At 43.1% G+C, this 17,965-nt stretch overlaps 1 protein-coding gene across 1 annotated transcript; it reads left to right on the top strand.

The window, feature by feature from the left end:
* Positions 1-892: 892 nt before the first annotated feature.
* On the top strand, positions 893-17,288 carry LOC123770844 (uncharacterized). Its single transcript, XM_045763019.2, has 7 exons — positions 893-1,027; positions 1,486-1,545; positions 1,929-1,988; positions 2,505-2,605; positions 5,094-5,220; positions 14,954-15,066; positions 16,833-17,288. Exons 1-7 carry the CDS (start codon positions 911-913, stop codon positions 16,933-16,935), a joined length of 681 nt encoding a protein of 226 aa, XP_045618975.1. The 5' UTR covers positions 893-910; the 3' UTR covers positions 16,936-17,288.
* Positions 17,289-17,965: the final 677 nt, after the last annotated feature.

The raw sequence follows: 17,965 nt of genomic DNA, 5'->3' as shown, positions 1-17,965 counted from the left end.
CAGGCATTGAAAATGCATGCTTTTCCGTAAGAATATAATGTCCTCTTTAGGTTAGGTGGATCAGCCTATACTCACCTAATTGTACTCACTTAAGTGAGTACAGTTGCTTGTACTCTCTGCTTGCGGGGGTTGAGCTTTGGCTCTTTGGTCCCGCCTCTCAACTGTCAATCAACGGGTGTACAGATTCTTGAGTCTACTGGGCTCAGTCATATCTATATATGAAACTGTGTATGGAGTCAGCCTCCACCACATCACTTCCTAGTGCATTCCATTTATTAACTACTCTTTTAGTAATTCTTTCTAACGTCTCTGTGGCTCATCTGGGTACTAAGTTTCCACCTGTGTCCCCTTGTTCGTGTTCCACCCGTGCTAAAGAGTTTGTCTTTGTCCACCCTGTCAATTCCCCTGAGAATTTTGTAGGTGGTTATCATGTCTCCCCTTACTCTTCTGTTTTCCAGGGACGTGAGGTTCAGCTCCTTATGGTAGAGTAAGAGTGTTAAATCTGTAATCATGTCAAAACGTGAGACTGAGCTGATCTTATTGACATTTTAGTGACATTTTGAAGCAACTGTGGGAGAGCGCGCAGTGAGGAGCATCCTGCAGCAGGAAGAGTAAATGTCACAGTGATGACCCGGGTCTCGACAACATAGTTGATAAGGGAACCTACAAAGTACTTACACAAAACATTTCAAGCCAGCTAATATTGCTTGGAGGACTTGGGAACATAAATATTGTAAGAAAAGATTGGGTGTATAATGATACCATAGTTCCATTGGTTGTATGGTAATATAATGGTAGCATAGTCGTCCTGGGAAATAAACACGACAAATATTTTTTCGAGGAGCATCCTGAACAAGAGCTAGAGGTCCGGTATATAATGTAACCATATTCATCCAGGGAAGTAAAATAGATGCGTGGGAGGAGCATGGAGGAATTAGAGGATGAGGTCGGGTATATAAGGCACTGTGCTGGGCACTCTACCAGCACACGCTGCAGGATGAACACGCTGGTCTTACTGCTCCTCACTGTGAGTACTTTGGCTCTAGTCTAATTCCTGTTTAATGTGAAAAGTATCACCAGCAACAAACTTTATGTTTTCCCCTTAGTTACTATAAAAAACAGTTATCACAAAGTTTACAAAAAAACACAGTACCAACTTTATACATTAAACACTCACATAGTTAGCAACAACTCTCCATAAAACATACACAGTTAGCACCAACTATATAGTATACATAAACAATTAGTAGAGACTACAGACTGTTTACACATGGACCAGTGGTTTAAGGCGTGTGTTTGGGAGTATCAGCCAGGGTACTGGTTCGTGTCCGCCTTGTGGCTCTAACTGACTCTTATTGATACATTACGGTATTGTAATTTCTTAGTGCATTACTAATACTATTATAACTATTGTTGATATTTATTTCCAATACTATTGTTATCATTATTAGTATTAATAAAAAAACATTTGCACCGTGACTGCAGGTTGGGACGGCGTGGGCTCAGCTCCTCATCAGTCCTCCCTCACGCAACTGTCATGAGTTGGTGAGTGTCTCCACGCGTCCTTACTCACCTGTAATTCATTTCTCTTCTTCATGACCAAACAACAAATCGGAAGATGGAGAACGACAACGTTTAGGACCATTATCAAGTCGTGGGATGTCAGGTCATCACACGCCTTGATAATGGTTCAGGACGGACCAAAACGTCGTCGCTTCTCCATCTTCTGAGTTGTAGTTTGGTCATCATTTATTCACCCACGTTATTGTGACTCATCGTCTGCCTCCCCTTTATTGTGTTCATTATACATCACTCAGCGCTCACAATACATCTTTATGTGTTTAGTAAATACCTTTTGTGCTCAATATTTGTGTACTTGTGTTCATTATGCATTTTTTTGTTCTCAGTAAGATACATATGTGTTGCAGGGCGCGGTGAGTGAAGACCCTGAAGCAGACCGGCCGCTCCCTGAGTACGTCGCTGGGGAGGTAAGAATTAATGCTGTATTTCTCTACTATCGTGGAAACAGTGTTGTTCACCTTGTACAGGGTTTCAGTATCTCACATTCCATAAACAGTGTTTCTGTGTGGAACACTGCGTTCAGTAGACCACCTCTACCCCCTGCAACACATCCCAATACACTTGTGTTACATATGTTGTGGTAATATTTGCTCTTCGAAGAATCGGCTTTATTACAAAGATAGAGACATCATCCAGTTACAACTTGGATAGGAATGCTTGAGTTAGTTGTGAGGCTTTCTTCGAGGCGTGAGGGGGTAATTGTTCACCATGTTTTCAAGACCTACAGAAACACATCAACCCATCAAAACATTCCAAGCAGCTGGTGGTGGTCGCAACATGCAGTGTATGTGGTTGATGCTGTAAATGTGATAATGTGTTTTGTATACTGCTTATTGTGGTAGCATGTCTGGCTCATGTGGTAGTTGCAAAAAGCAGCAGTAGTATAAGACTAACAATATTCTCTTCCCCTCGGAACACACCAGGAGATGCTGATCCATGCGCAGGTCCCGCATGTGGAGGCGGGCGTCTTTGAATTCTACCTTTGCCCAAAGACAGGCCCCAAGGATGAGGACTGCCTTATGAGGTGAGATGCCAAGTTTGTCCAAGTCATATATTATATCTATATAAATATAAATGTAAATGTTCGTTTGTTCAAAATCGCTAATCTCCGAAAATTCTTCACCGATTGCTTTGAAATTTTGACACAACGTTCCATTCACATACGAGCGTGATTTTATATACCTTCTATATAGATATTACGTCTGAGACAGGTAAAAACATGTATTTAGTGAAAAAAATGTTTTTCATATGCGTTTTAATGCCAGGGAAATTTTCGAAACCTTTTTATCGATGGCTTTGAAATTTTGACACAAAGTTGCATTCGAATACATGCGTGCTTTAAAATAGCTGGTATATATACGTGCCACACCTGTGACAGGTAAAAACTTGCGTTTTTGAAGAACAGAGCCATCTGTTGGACATAAGAGAAACACGCGATAATCTCCGAAAGTTCTTCACCGATCGCTTTGAAAATTTTACAAAATGTTTCATTTGAATACCTGAGTGTTTTTATATACCTACTATATAGATGCCACATCTGTGACAGGTAAAAACATGATATTTTTTAAAACAGTGCCATCTGTTGCACGTAAAAACAACACACACTATAATGAATATGTTAAGATTCCATTTCAATGTTTCCAATTTCATTGATAAATTTAATTTTCATAGATTTCGATTTATTTTCATTTTGATTTAATTATTTTGTGTAACATTACGTTGGAATTGAGCTGTGCTGTTTACCATACCATTCATTTCGTGAGTAAAGTTTATTTTTTATTTATTTTTCATTGTTTTTATTTCGTTTTTTTAACTGCTTTTATTTTTTAGTGATGGAAAGGTCAGATCATTTGATGGTCCAATTTTTTTGATGGGAACATCATATCATTTAGGAATGCTTTGGATGAGGGAATGGTGGATGGTGCGGAGGACGAGGGGATGGGGGGAGCGAGGGATGGTGGGGAGGACGAGGGAACGGGGGAGTGGGGAATGGTATATATATATATATATATATATATATATATATATATATATATATATATATATATGTATATATATATATATATATATATATATATATATATATATATATATATATATATATATGTCGTATCTAGTAGCCAGAACGCACTTCTCGGCCTACTATGCAAGGCCCGATTTGCCTAATAAACCAAGTTTTCATGAATTAATTGTTTTTCGACTACCTAACCTACCTAACCTAACCTAACCTAACTTTTTCGGCTACCTAACCTAAGCTAACCTATAAAGATAGGTTAGGTAGGGTTGGTTAGGTCCGGTCATATATCTACGTTAATTTTAAATCCAATAAAAAAATTGACCTCATACATAATGAAATGGGTAGCTTTATCATTTCATAAGAAAAAAATTTGAGAAAATATATTAATTCAGGAAAACTTGGCTTATTAGGAAAATCGGGCCTTGCATAGTAGGCTGAGAAGTGCGTTCTGGCTACTAGGTACGACATATATATATATATATATTAGTCTATATATATATATATATATATATATATATATATATATATATATATATATATATATATATATATATATATATATATATATATATATATATATATATATATATATATATATATATATATATATATATATATATATATATTCTCGATCTTTCTTACGTTTCTTTTCACTGTTGATGGTAATTCAAAGATCAATATTCCAAAATTCATTTTTATTTCTATTCTGACGCGACACTTGAGCGCGTTTCGTAAAACTTATTACATTTTCAAAGAGTTTAGTTTACACAAACACACACAACTTTAACTGAATAGAGCTTTAAACATCTTTCGAGTTTTTATACCTACGTTTGGGTGAAGTGACATGTTACAATAGTTTTGGATGAGGTGAAAATAAACTTTTAACACAAGACAGAACACGAAACAATGAAATACAAACAGGTATTAAAAGTAGGTAAATGCACAAGGCCTATTTTATTGACCCATATTTCTTGATGCTTCTATATTGGAGCGGAGTCTTGAAGTGGGTAGAATATAGTTGTGCATTAATTGGCTGTTGATTGCTGGCGTTGACTTCTTGATGTGTAGTGCCTCGCAAACGTCGAGCCGCCTGCTATCGCTGTATCTATCGATGATTTCTGTGTTGTTTGCTAAGATTTCTCTGGTGATGGTCTGGTTGTGGGAAGAGGCTATATGTTCCTTAATGGAGCCCTGTTGTTTATGCATCGTTAAACGCCTGGAAAGCGATGTTGTTGTCTTGCCTATATACTAAGTTTTTTGAGGCTTAAAATCCCCAAGAGGGCATTTGAAGGCATAGACGACGTTAGTCTCTTTTAAAGTGTTCTGCTTTGTGTCTGGAGAGTTTCTCATGAGTAGGCTGGCCGTTTTTTTGGTTTTATAGTAAATTGTCAGTATGAATATTTATTTGTGTTCACACACAAATACATATTCACAAATTATCATATATTGTAAGACATTAAGTAACCTGACCTTGATGATTCCCCCCCCCCCCCAGGTGGCCCTTGGAGATATCCGGGGTGGAAGGTGGTCAGTATAAGATGGACACAGTGACCCAAGGAGGAGAGTACACTATACCTGTCATCATACCCGGAGACTTCACCTGTGTCTCCTGCACCCTGCAGGTCAGTACCTCCTGACCCCCCCCCCGTCTCTCTCTCTCTCTCTCTCTCCCCCCCTCTCTCTCTCTCTCTCTCTCTCTCTCTCTCTCTCTCTCTCTCTCTCTCTCTCTCTCTCTCTCTCTCTCTCTCCCTCTCTCTCTCTCTCTCTCTCTCTCTCTCTCTCTCTCCACCTGTGTCTCCTGCACCGTTCAGGTCAGTACCTCCAGACCTCTCTGTTCTTCTCCTCCATTCCTCTTATATGTCATCCGCTCTTTATCTCCCAATTTCTCAATTATTATTAGATTTTTTCTTTTTCTTTTTCTTTTGTGTTCTTTCTATTTTCGTATCTATCTCTGCGTGTGTTAATCTATATATCTTTTCAAGCGTTTGCCAGCTAATTGTTGTTACTATATTTATTATAATTGCTACGTATATATTATTATTACATATATTCATATAAATATGAAGAATATTGTTAACATTATTCTTATTAAAGGCCTTAATAATAATAATAATAATAATAATAATAATAATAATAATAATAAAAATAATTGTTATTATATAATAATAATAATAATTGTTATTATATAATAATAATTATAATGTTTAATGGACATTGATGAAGATGTAAGAGATAATGGGCAAGCAGCAGCAGGTGCCGCTACACTGACCAGTACCAGAAGCAGTCACAGCATCACCACGACCAGCCCACCAGCTAGATCTTTCTGGATGACCCGGTCCTCAGATCCTTTAGTCGCCTCACAGCATGCTCTGAATGGTGGAGGAGTGACAGATAAACAGAGGAAGGTGAAGACGTTGCTGTCTGCGTTAGTAACACTGGAGGTGCAACCCTTGGACGTGATCACTGGAGGTGCAACCCTTGGACGTGATCACTGGAGGTGCAACCCTTGGACGTGATCACTGGAGGTGCAACCCTTGGACGTGATCACTGGAGGTGCAACCCTTGGACGTGATCACTGGAGGTGCAACCCTTGGACGTGATCACTGCAGGTGCAACCCTTGGACGTGATCACTGGAGGTGCAACCCTTGGACGTGAACACTGCTGGTGCAACCCTTGGACGTGAACACTGCAGGTGCAACCCTTGGACGTGAACACTGCTGGTGCAACCCTTGGACGTAAACACTGGAGGTGCAACCCTTGGACGTGAACACTGCTGGTGCAACCCTTGGACGTGAACACTGCTGGTGCAACCCTTGGACGTAAACACTGCTGGTGCAACCCTTGGACGTGAACACTGTAGGTGCAACCCTTGGACGTAAACACTGGAGGTGCAACCCTTGGACGTAAACACTGGAGGTGCAACCCTTGGACGTGAACACTTGAGGTTGCAACCCTTGGACGTAAACATTGCAGGTGCAACCCTTGGACGTGATCACTGGAGGTGCAACCCTTGGACATGAACACTGCAGGTGCAACCCTTGGACGTGATCACTGCACGTGCAACCCTTGGACGTAATCACTGCACGTGCAACCCTTGGACGTGATCACTGGAGGTGCAACCCTTGGACGTGATCACTGGAGGTGCAACCCTTGGACGTGATCACTGGAGGTGCAACCCTTGGACGTGATCACTGCAGGTGCAACCCTTGGACGTGATCACTGGAGGTGCAACCCTTGGACGTGAACACTGCTGGTGCAACCCTTGGACGTGAACACTGCAGGTGCAACCCTTGGACGTGAACACTGCTGGTGCAACCCTTGGACGTAAACACTGGAGGTGCAACCCTTGGACGTGAACACTGCTGGTGCAACCCTTGGACGTGAACACTGCTGGTGCAACCCTTGGACGTAAACACTGCTGGTGCAACCCTTGGACGTGAACACTGCAGGTGCAACCCTTGGACGTAAACACTGGAGGTGCAACCCTTGGACGTAAACACTGGAGGTGCAACCCTTGGACGTGAACACTTGAGGTTGCAACCCTTGGACGTAAACATTGCAGGTGCAACCCTTGGACGTGATCACTGGAGGTGCAACCCTTGGACATGAACACTGCAGGTGCAACCCTTGGACGTGATCACTGCAAGTGCAACCCTTGGACGTGATCACTGCACGTGCAACCCTTGGACGTGAACACTGCAGGTGCAACCCTTGGACGTAAACACTAGAGGTGCAACCCTTGGACGTGATCACTGGAGGTGCAACCCTTGGACATGATCACTGGAGGTGCAACCCTTGGACGTGATCACTGGAGGTGGAACCCTTGGACGTGATCACTGGAGGTGCAACCCTTGGTCGTAAACACTGCAGGTGCAACCCTTGGACGTAAACACTAGAGGTGCAACCCTTGGACGTGATCACTGGAGGTGCAACCCTTGGACGTGATCACTGGAGGTGCAACCCTTGGACGTGATCACTGGAGGTGCAACCCTTGGACGTGATCACTGGAGGTGCAACCCTTGGACGTGATCACTGCAGGTGCAACCCTTGGACGTAAACACTGCAGGTGCAACCATTGGACGTGATCACTGGAGGTGCAACAATTGGACGTGAACACTTCTGGTGCAACCCTTGGACGTAAACACTGAAGGTGCAACCCTTGGACGTAAACACTAGAGATGCAACCCTTGGACGTGATCACTGGAGGTGCAACCATTGGACGTAAACACTGGAGGTGCAACCCTTGGACGTAAACACTAGAGGTGCAACCCTTGGTCGTGATCACTGGAGGTGCAACCATTGGACGTAAACACTGGAGGTGCAACCCTTGGACGTAAACACTGAAGGTGCAACCCTTGGACGTAAACACTGGAGGTGCAACCCTTGGACGTGATCACTGGAGCTGCAACCCTTGGACGTGAGCACTGGAGGTGCAACCCTTGGACGTGATCACTGGAGGTGCAACCCTTGGACGTGATCACTGGAGGTGCAACCCTTGGACGTGATCACTGAAGGTGCAACCCCTTGGACGTGATCACTGCAGGTGCAACCCTTGGACGTGATCATTGCAGGAGCAACCCATTGGACGTGAACACTGGAGGTGCAACCCTTGGACGTGAACACTGCTGGTGCAACCCTTGGACGTAAACACTGGAGGTGCAACCCTTGGACGTGAACACTGCAGGTGCAACCCTTGGACGTGAACACTGCTGGTGCAACCCTTGGACGTAAACACTGCTGGTGCAACCCTTGGACGTGAACACTGCAGGTGCAACCCTTGGACGTAAACACTGGAGGTGCAACCCTTGGACGTAAACATAGGAGGTGCAACCCTTGGACGTGAACACTGGAGGTTGCAACCCTTGGACGTAAACATTGCAGGTGCAACCCTTGGACGTGATCACTGGAGGTGCAACCCTTGGACATGAACACTGCAGGTGCAACCCTTGGACGTGATCACTGCACGTGCAACCCTTGGACGTGATCACTGCACGTGCAACCCTTGGACGTGAACACTGCAGGTGCAACCCTTGGACGTAAACACTGGAGGTGCAACCCTTGGACGTGATCACTTGAGGTGCAACCCTTGGACGTGATCACTGGAGGTGCAACCCTTGGACGTGATCACTGGAGGTGCAACCCTTGGACGTGATCACTGGAGGTGCAACCCTTGGTCGTAAACACTGCAGGTGCAACCCTTGGACGTAAACACTAGAGGTGCAACCCTTGGACGTGATCACTGGAGGTGCAACCCTTGGACGTGATCACTGGAGGTGCAACCCTTGGACGTGATCACTGGAGGTGCAACCCTTGGACGTGATCACTGGAGGTGCAACCCTTGGACGTGAACACTGCAGGTGCAACCCTTGGACGTAAACACTGCAGGTGCAACCATTGGACGTGATCACTGGAGGTGCAACCCTTGGACGTGAACACTTCTGGTGCAACCCTTGGACGTAAACACTGGAGGTGCAACCCTTGGACGTGATCACTGGAGCTGCAACCCCTGGACGTGATCACTGGAGGTGCAACCCTTGGACGTGATCACTGGAGGCGCAACCATTGGACGTAAACACTGGAGATGCAACCCTTGGACGTAAACACTAGAGGTGCAACCCTTGGTCGTGATCACTGGAGGTGCAACCATTGGACGTAAACACTGGAGGTGCAACCCTTGGACGTAAACACTGAAGGTGCAACCCTTGGACGTAAACACTGGAGGTGCAACCCTTGGACGTGATCACTGGAGCTGCAACCCTTGGACGTGATCACTTGAGGTGCAACCCTTGGACGTGATCACTGGAGGTGTAACCCTTGGACGTGATCACTGGAGGTGCAACGCTTGGACGTGATCACTGAAGGTGCAACCCCTTGGACGTGAACAATGCAGGTGCAACCATTGGACGTGAACACTGCAGGTGCAACCCTTGGACGTGATCATTGTAGGAGCAACCCCTTGGACGTGAACACTGGAGGTGCAACCCTTGGACGTGAACACTGCAGGTGCAACCCTTGGACGTGATCACTGCAGGTGCAACCCTTGGACGTGATCACTGCAGGTGCAACCCTTGGACATGAACACTGCAGGTGCAACCCTTGGACGTGAACACTGCACGGGCAACCCTTGGACGTGATCACTGCACGTGCAAACCTTGGACGTGAACACTGGAGGTGCAACCTTGGACGTGAACACTGCAGGTGCAACCCTTGGACGTGAACACTGCAGGTGCAACCCTTGGACGTAAACACTGCAGGTGCAACCCTTGGACGTAAACACTGCAGGTGCAACCCTTGGACGTAAACACTGCAGGTGCAACCATTGGACGAGATCACTGGAGGTGCAACCCTTCTACGTAAACACTGCAGGTGCAACCATTGGACGTAAACACTGGAGGTGCAACCCTTGGACGTAAACACTGAAGGTGCAACCCTTGGACGTGAACACTTCTGGTGCAACCATTGGACGTGAACACTGCAGGTGCAACCCTTGGACGTAAACACTGCAGGTGCAACCCTTGGACGTAAACACTGCAGGTGCAACCATTGGACGAGATCACTGGAGGTGCAACCCTTCTACGTAAACACTGCAGGTGCAACCATTGGACGTAAACACTGGAGGTGCAACCCTTGGACGTAAACACTGAAGGTGCAACCCTTGGACGTGAACACTTCTGGTGCAACCATTGGACGTGAACACTTCTGGTGCAACCATTGGACGTGAACACTGCAGGTGCAACCCTTGGACGTAAACACTGCAGGTGCAACCATTGGACGTGAACACTTCTGGTGCAACTCTTGGACGTAAACACTGAAGGTGCAACCCTTGGACGTAAACACTGGAGGTGCAACCCTTGGACGTGATCACTGGAGTTGCAACCCTTGGACGTGATCACTGGAGGTGCAACCCTTGGACGTGAACACTGCAGGTGCAACCCTTGGACGTAAACACTGCAGGTGCAACCATTGGACGTGATCACTGGAGGTGCAACCCTTGGACGTGAACACTTCTGGTGCAACCCTTGGACGTAAACACTGAAGGTGCAACCCTTGGACGTAAACACTAGAGGTGCAACCCTTGGACGTGATCATTGGAGGTGCAACCCTTGGACGTGATCACTGGAGGTGCAACCCTTGGACGTGATCACTGGAGGTGCAACCCTTGGACGTGATCACTGGATGTGCAACCCTTGGACGTGAACACTGGAGGTGCAACCCTTCGACGTAAACAATGGAGGTGCAACCCTTGGACGTGATCACTGGAGGTGCAACCCTTGGACGTAAACACTGGAGGTGCAACCCTTGGACGTAAACACTGGAGGTGCAACCCTTGGACGTGAACACTGGAGGTGCAACCCTTGGACGTGATTACTGGAGGTGCAACCCTTGGGCGTGATCACTGGAGGTGCAACCCTTGAACGTGATCACTGGAGGTGCAACCCTTGGACGTAAACACTGGAGGTGCAACCCTTGGACGTGATCACTGGAGGTGCAACCCTTGGACGTGATCACTGGAGGTGCAACCCTTGGACGTGGTCACTGGAGGTGCAACCCTTGGACGTGATCACTGGAGGTGCAACCCTTGAACGTGATCACTGGAGGTGCAACCCTTGGACGTGATCACTGGAGGTGCAACCCTTGGACGTGATCACTGGAGTTGCAACCCTTGGACGTGATCACTGGAAGTGCAACCCTTAGACGTGATCACTGGAGGTGCAACCCTTGGACGTGATCACTGGAGGTGCAACCCTTGTACGTGATCACTGGAGGTGCAACCCTTGGACGTGATCACTGGAGGTGCAACCCTTGAACGTGATCACTGGAGGTGCAACCCTTGGACGTAAACACTGGAGGTGCAACCCTTGGACGTGATCACTGGAGGTGCAACCCTTGGACGTGATTACTGGAGGTGCAACCCTTGGACGTGATCACTGCAGGTGCAACCCTTGGACGTGATTACTGGAGGTGCAACCCTTGGACGTGATCACTGCAGGTGCAACCCTTGGACGTGATTACTGGAGGTGCAACCCTTGGACGTGATCACTGCAGGTGCAACCCTTGGACGTGATTACTGGAGGTGCAACCCTTGGACGTGATCACTGGAGGTGCAACCCTTGGACGTGATCACTGGAGTTGCAACCCTTGGACGTGATCACTGGAAGTGCAACCCTTAGACGTGATCACTGGAGGTGCAACCCTTGGACGTGATCACTGGAGGTGCAACCCTTGGACGTGATCACTGGAGGTGCAACCCTTGGACGTGATCACTGGAGGTGCAACCCTTGAACGTGATCACTGGAGGTGCAACCCTTGGACGTAAACACTGGAGGTGCAACCCTTGGACGTGATCACTGGAGGTGCAACCCTTGGACGTGATTACTGGAGGTGCAACCCTTGGACGTGATCACTGCAGGTGCAACCCTTGGACGTGATTACTGGAGGTGCAACCCTTGGACGTGATCACTGCAGGTGCAACCCTTGGACGTGATTACTGGAGGTGCAACCCTTGGACGTGATCACTGCAGGTGCAACCCTTGGACGTGATTACTGGAGGTGCAACCCTTGGACGTGATTACTGGAGGTGCAACCCTTGGACGTGATCACTGCAGGTGCAACCCTTGGACGTGATTACTGGAGGTGCAACCCTTGGACGTGATTACTGGAGGTGCAGCCCTTGGATGTCAACCTGCTCACCCACTGAATTCGTCTTCTTTATCATAGGAACAAAGGGCCAAGAATCCGATAATTTTACATATAGTTTCGCAGTCAATGATAAGGTAGTGAACCAATACCAGGTGACACGAGCGTTTGACGATATCATTCCTATCTTTGGTTTAACCAACGATGTGAACGTTTCTGGACAATTGTGAGGCTGCCATAGTGGTGAGTGTACTCCTGGCTCCTAGACACTGAGATCGGACCTGTGCAACATCTATTTCGATAGTTTTCTATTTCAAACAGGGTAGTTATTGTGACCACCACTAGGGACATTTGAAAGGGTAAGCCATTTCTAGAAAATAAAGGGAACAAGCAAAGCTCATTCGAAGTCTCATTAGTTTTTGGTTGAGTGCCATGCCAAACACTCAACCAGACAGGTCTCATAATTTACCAGTACCACCAATCCCCATCCTTCATTACACTGAAATGCAAATCTATATGCAGGATATTCTGCATCTTTGATATAATAATAATGTAAAATAGCAGTAGACTGACAGCTTCCGAGGACGGGCTGGGTTAGGAGAGGACTCCTTTATTTGACTGTTTTCTTGATGTTAGGAAACCTTAGGAGGACGGCCTGGACAGCTCGTCTCATGACTTGATTTTAAGTAACCGAACCTTAAAGATTGTCGTCAACAGCTGCTCTTCTGAGGAACACACCACAGAGGCGAGTATCGTCATAGGTAGTGTGATCGGACTACTTATATGGAACATCTACTAAGATGATATCCTAAAATTAATGACAATAATTTTACACTTTTTCATGAGACAAGAAATTGATGTGATCACATCAGTGAAGCACTTTTATCTTCCATTTCTTGAGGATAACGTGGGCAAGCTATTGATGCCTTGGGTAAAACCCAACTCCTGGATATTTCAAGGTATCAAATATACCAACCTACAATATTAAGAGTGGAAATAGATGAAAATTTGTCAATAAAAAAAATACGAAAAATGTTCTCAGCAAATATGCTAGAAAACTAACTCGCAAATTTGATCTATAATGAAGTACTCAAAATAATTTTTTTATTCGTATCCACAGTTTTATCTCAAGTTGACAGAAAAACATTACAACATTTCACGCATGTAGAAAAAAGGCAAACTAAATGTAAATTACTCACTGCTGTACAGAAATATTCGTATGGCAATGAATAAATGACATGACTAGTTTGTACGTATTCTACAAACAAATGCAGATCACACTTAGCTTTCTACAAGTCTCACCCGAATGAAAAAATTACCAAGCATGAGGTGCGATATACGTGACATCCAGTTATATGTTCCGTTTGCACCAGCAGACAAAGCTGAAGCTTTTGGCACCAGAAATTCGTAAAATTATGGAACGCGTCTTTACAAGTTGGCTCCAAAACATTATACACAATAATATTTAAAAAATCCCTAGAATCTCTGCATTACTACAGATAACGCTACAGAAAACATGCAGTTCTAGCTTGCAAACTTCAAACTAAACTCAAGCTATTGATTTGTATAAATAATAATAATAATAATAATAATAATCATAATAATAATAATAATAATAATAATAATAATAATAATAATAAATGTTGTCTTTATCAACGATCACTCACCCAAATACAATTGTCTCTAGAATCAGCCGAAAGTGAAAAATAACGACAAATCATTCATAAAAAATAAAGCAATAACATAATTGGATTCTCCAACAGTGTATGAAGATAACTCATAAGCAATTATGAATAGTTTAACTACATATTATTTCATTTAGTGAACCTTTATTTTTAAGGTGTTCTTATAATTCAAAACACTTTTTGCACGGCGGACATTGTCGTTGGGTTGTGTCTGGTAAGAACGTCTGCTGCTTCCTGGGCTTTACGTCATCAGAGGGAAAATGCTTATAATTTATTGCCACTTGAGTAGTTCAGAATAGCAAGTTTGGAGAATGCGAGGGAGTTGGGGGGGGGGGGATGTTACTAACTCAAAATACAGAATTTTAATGGTGTCGACATTTTAGGGTAATCTGGTCATTATGTTGGAGGAGCAGAGAATGAGTAGCTCAGCCAGAAACGGAGAAATTCTTCCCAGAGGATCTGGAAGGATACGTTATGTGACTTTTGATCACCGGAATATTTACATAAGAAAAAGTTTCCTAAATTAAATCGAATTTTTTAAACTCTACATATTTAACCCCCAAAAATGTTATTATAATTCTCGTTATTATTTCTTCGATTGTTTAGTTAGTCGGTGAACTCTCACCAAGAACAACGTGGGCTCGGCACCACTCCTGGTGTCACTCTGGTGCCCAAAGTTAATGACAATATTCAGTATTCATTGTGGCACAAACCATCATTAACGGACATGAGACACTGAGCTGTCTGTCAACTAAACGAAAACTATGGTTGTTGTAATTCTTGAAACCGCCGTGACTTTACAATTTTTCAAAGTCTTTAGATATATCAAAAATTAGTTTATTTTCCCTTTTAATAAATATTGTTTTGTTGTGATTGTTGATATTTTGATCAGTACAAAATATTTACTGGAATACTAAATTGTTACTAATCTTATTTCAATCTCCGTTTCATAACGCTAACTTGACTGTGATTAAACGGTAAACTCCGCGTGGCTGCTGTTCTGCTGCTTGTGCGTCTGCTACCTCAACACAGTGGACGCTGGTGACAGAAAACTGCGCTGCTGAAGGTGGTGAGGACACGAGAGGATCCTCCTGTACTGCCCTGAGGACCACTTTGTGCTCGGATATCTCCATCGTCGAGCCAAGGTCAGATTTGCCTCATCCATCTCCCAAGCTAACGTGAGCCATAACTTGCTAGCCTCAGTTTTTGGTTCACTTGTTATTGAATATATCACCTGTATATGCTTAATGCATAGTTATTTACCAACTATCAATGCTTCATGTAGATATACCAAATACACAATCTAGTTATACTCAGTACACGATGTACATTACACTGTTACATTACACCAACTATGTTCACACCACCACGTTTTAACTATGTACAGTGCACCATCCAAGTAAGATCCATGTATGTAGAGTACTCAGACTATACACAGTACACCATCAAAATTTGTAATACATTTATACACAGTACACTATACATAAACTGTAAATTCTCTATCCATTCACAGTAGACTAATTATCTGTGAACGTTACACTATGTAAAACATACTATATATTTGCCTGTTTCACAAAATGTCTATGCAACGTATTCTATGTATCAATGCACAATGAACCATTAATATATGACAATAAAATCACAATCTATTCACAGTTCACTAAACAAGAAGAGAGATTTTCACAATTTTACATTTTTTTTTCTAAATAGGTTTATTCCTAACAGTATTAAAATATTGTATTCAGAACATCAATTATAACATGATTATGTTAGGTTCGGCAGGTTAGGTTTGGTGAAATATGTATGTTAGTTCTGACATAAAAAATCCATTTATATCTATAAAAGATAATGTATATTTGTCTGTCCGAGATTGGAATCCAGATGCTTGAGGTTAGTCTCTTTAAACCTTGTAGGATTAATGTTGAAATTATCCGGAGTGTAATATGGGGCCTGATCCAGGGAGGCAGGAGAGGCACTCCACAATTTTGCATGAACTAACTCAGTCAATTGAATGATTACAATATCTTAAGTGAACAAATAATGCATTAGACTCGTGACCTGTTCTTATACTATATTCATGTTCTTCTATTCTCTGGTCAAAATGTTGACTTGTTTGGCCAATATGAACTTATAAACAAAATTTCACGGAATTTTATACACACATCCATTGTACCTGCCGGGGGAATTTTTAGTGAGTGTTTTTATGATATCAAGATTCATTTATGCTACATTAAATTATTTTAGTAATTTAGGAATTTCATTGAAATTATCATAGAATAGCGGTATTATTGTATTCTTAATATTGAATTCTTCTTTCTTTTTCAAACTAAAGAAAGTGTTATGAGCAATGTGCCTGCTTTATCAATAAATGACTTTGGGTATTTTAAATTGGAACCTAGACTATATATGACACTAATTTCATCTTCTATAAACTCAAGACGACATATCCTTAGAGCCCTCAAAAACACAGAAGAAAATACAGCTTCTAATAGAGAGCAAAAGTCTGGAATTTGTTTTCGGGCGGCCAAGATTCACAAACACAGAAATGTGCTCCTCCAGTCACAAGTGCCAAGGGCTTTTAGCCTCAGATGTCTGAGGCGTCGGGCGTGAGATACTCTCTGGAAGTTGAGTACACTCAACACTAACTTGATAAACTTGCAAATGTGGCAATGAGTAATGAGATTATATGATTTCATTTAAATGTATTTGGTTCTCAGAATCAACTCGCATTCTAGGTCACACTAGATGTTTTCACACTATTGTAACCTTACTGAATAATTGAAATGCCTTTATCTCGGATATATCGGACTACTATTAGGGTTATTTACTGGCTCTAACTAGCAGTAATCTGATAATTGCTCCTCACTGATATACTCAAGACATGTTAGTGAACTATGCTTTTTTTTTGCAGACGAAGACAAAAGAGAAGCTGGGATTTCGTCAAAAGTGTGTTCGGTAAGGCCTTGCAGGGAGCTGCCAGATCCATCAGTAACTGCAGACAACAATATTTATGAGAGCTTGGAGAAGCTACTGGACTACACTAGTGGTTACTTAACACCATAATCACACAAATGTCTGACATGAAAAATTCTACACTCAAAATGACACTCAAAATTCTAGGAAAAAGTTCAATATTACTTTAAATTCCATATATAGATGGCTTTCAACAGGAGAAAGAGGGTTGCCCATAGTAATTCCAATTTTTTTTTTACAATAGAATTCATTATTAAAAACAAAATTAGAGTTAATAACACAGTTGTGTCAATTCTATTAACGTAGGAATTGGTAAGGGTAAATCATATTTGCAAATTTACACAAATGTAAATTGGCATTAAACTATATCCCTCAAAATATATAGAAAAACTTATTCCTGAGTTATTGTTAATTACCCAGTTTTCAGTTTTTGAATAAAATGCATAAATATAATAATTAAAAAAAAAGATGTGTTCTATGATCACTATTACACACACACCCTCTCGCTTGTTACAGCTCTCCCCTTGATGTGTTGTCCCTCCCCCTCCCCCCTCCCCCATCATCAATATGGTACACGGCAGCGGCTCCCAGGTCAATAGATAACAATATACATGATACGTTATCTTTGTGTGACTACTATATATTTCGAAACCTTGTACCCCCCTTCTCCACTTTACGTGAGAAAGACCATAGACAAAAAGGGACTTGTGCTGCTGGACTCTGCATCTAAGGATGACTATGATAGTCTTCAGATGTAGCGATGTTTAATTTTGGTTTCGAGCAATGCTTAACTCACTTCCAATGCTCGAAGTTTACCTCTTAAAAGTATACACCCGGGGTGACGTTGTTGTGTCTTAGGGCTTGTGATGTATTGGCATCTGTGACAGTAATTGTGTCGTCGATGGTGATGGCTCTTATTGCGCCTACTAAGCCGACGGAGAACCCTTTACAGCAGTCAAGGGTTGTATACATGTACACTTGTCCCCCACGAAGGATGTAGCCTTCAATCAAAGTACATAGGTATGACGTCGACCAAGCTGACGAGGCTTTTGACCTTTGATTTTGATTGTT

Source organism: Procambarus clarkii, chromosome 56, assembly GCF_040958095.1.
Source record: "Procambarus clarkii isolate CNS0578487 chromosome 56, FALCON_Pclarkii_2.0, whole genome shotgun sequence".
Lineage (NCBI taxonomy): Eukaryota > Metazoa > Arthropoda > Malacostraca > Decapoda > Cambaridae > Procambarus > Procambarus clarkii.
Note: the sequence above shows the minus strand (reverse complement) of the source record. Positions and strands in the feature narration are given on the sequence as shown.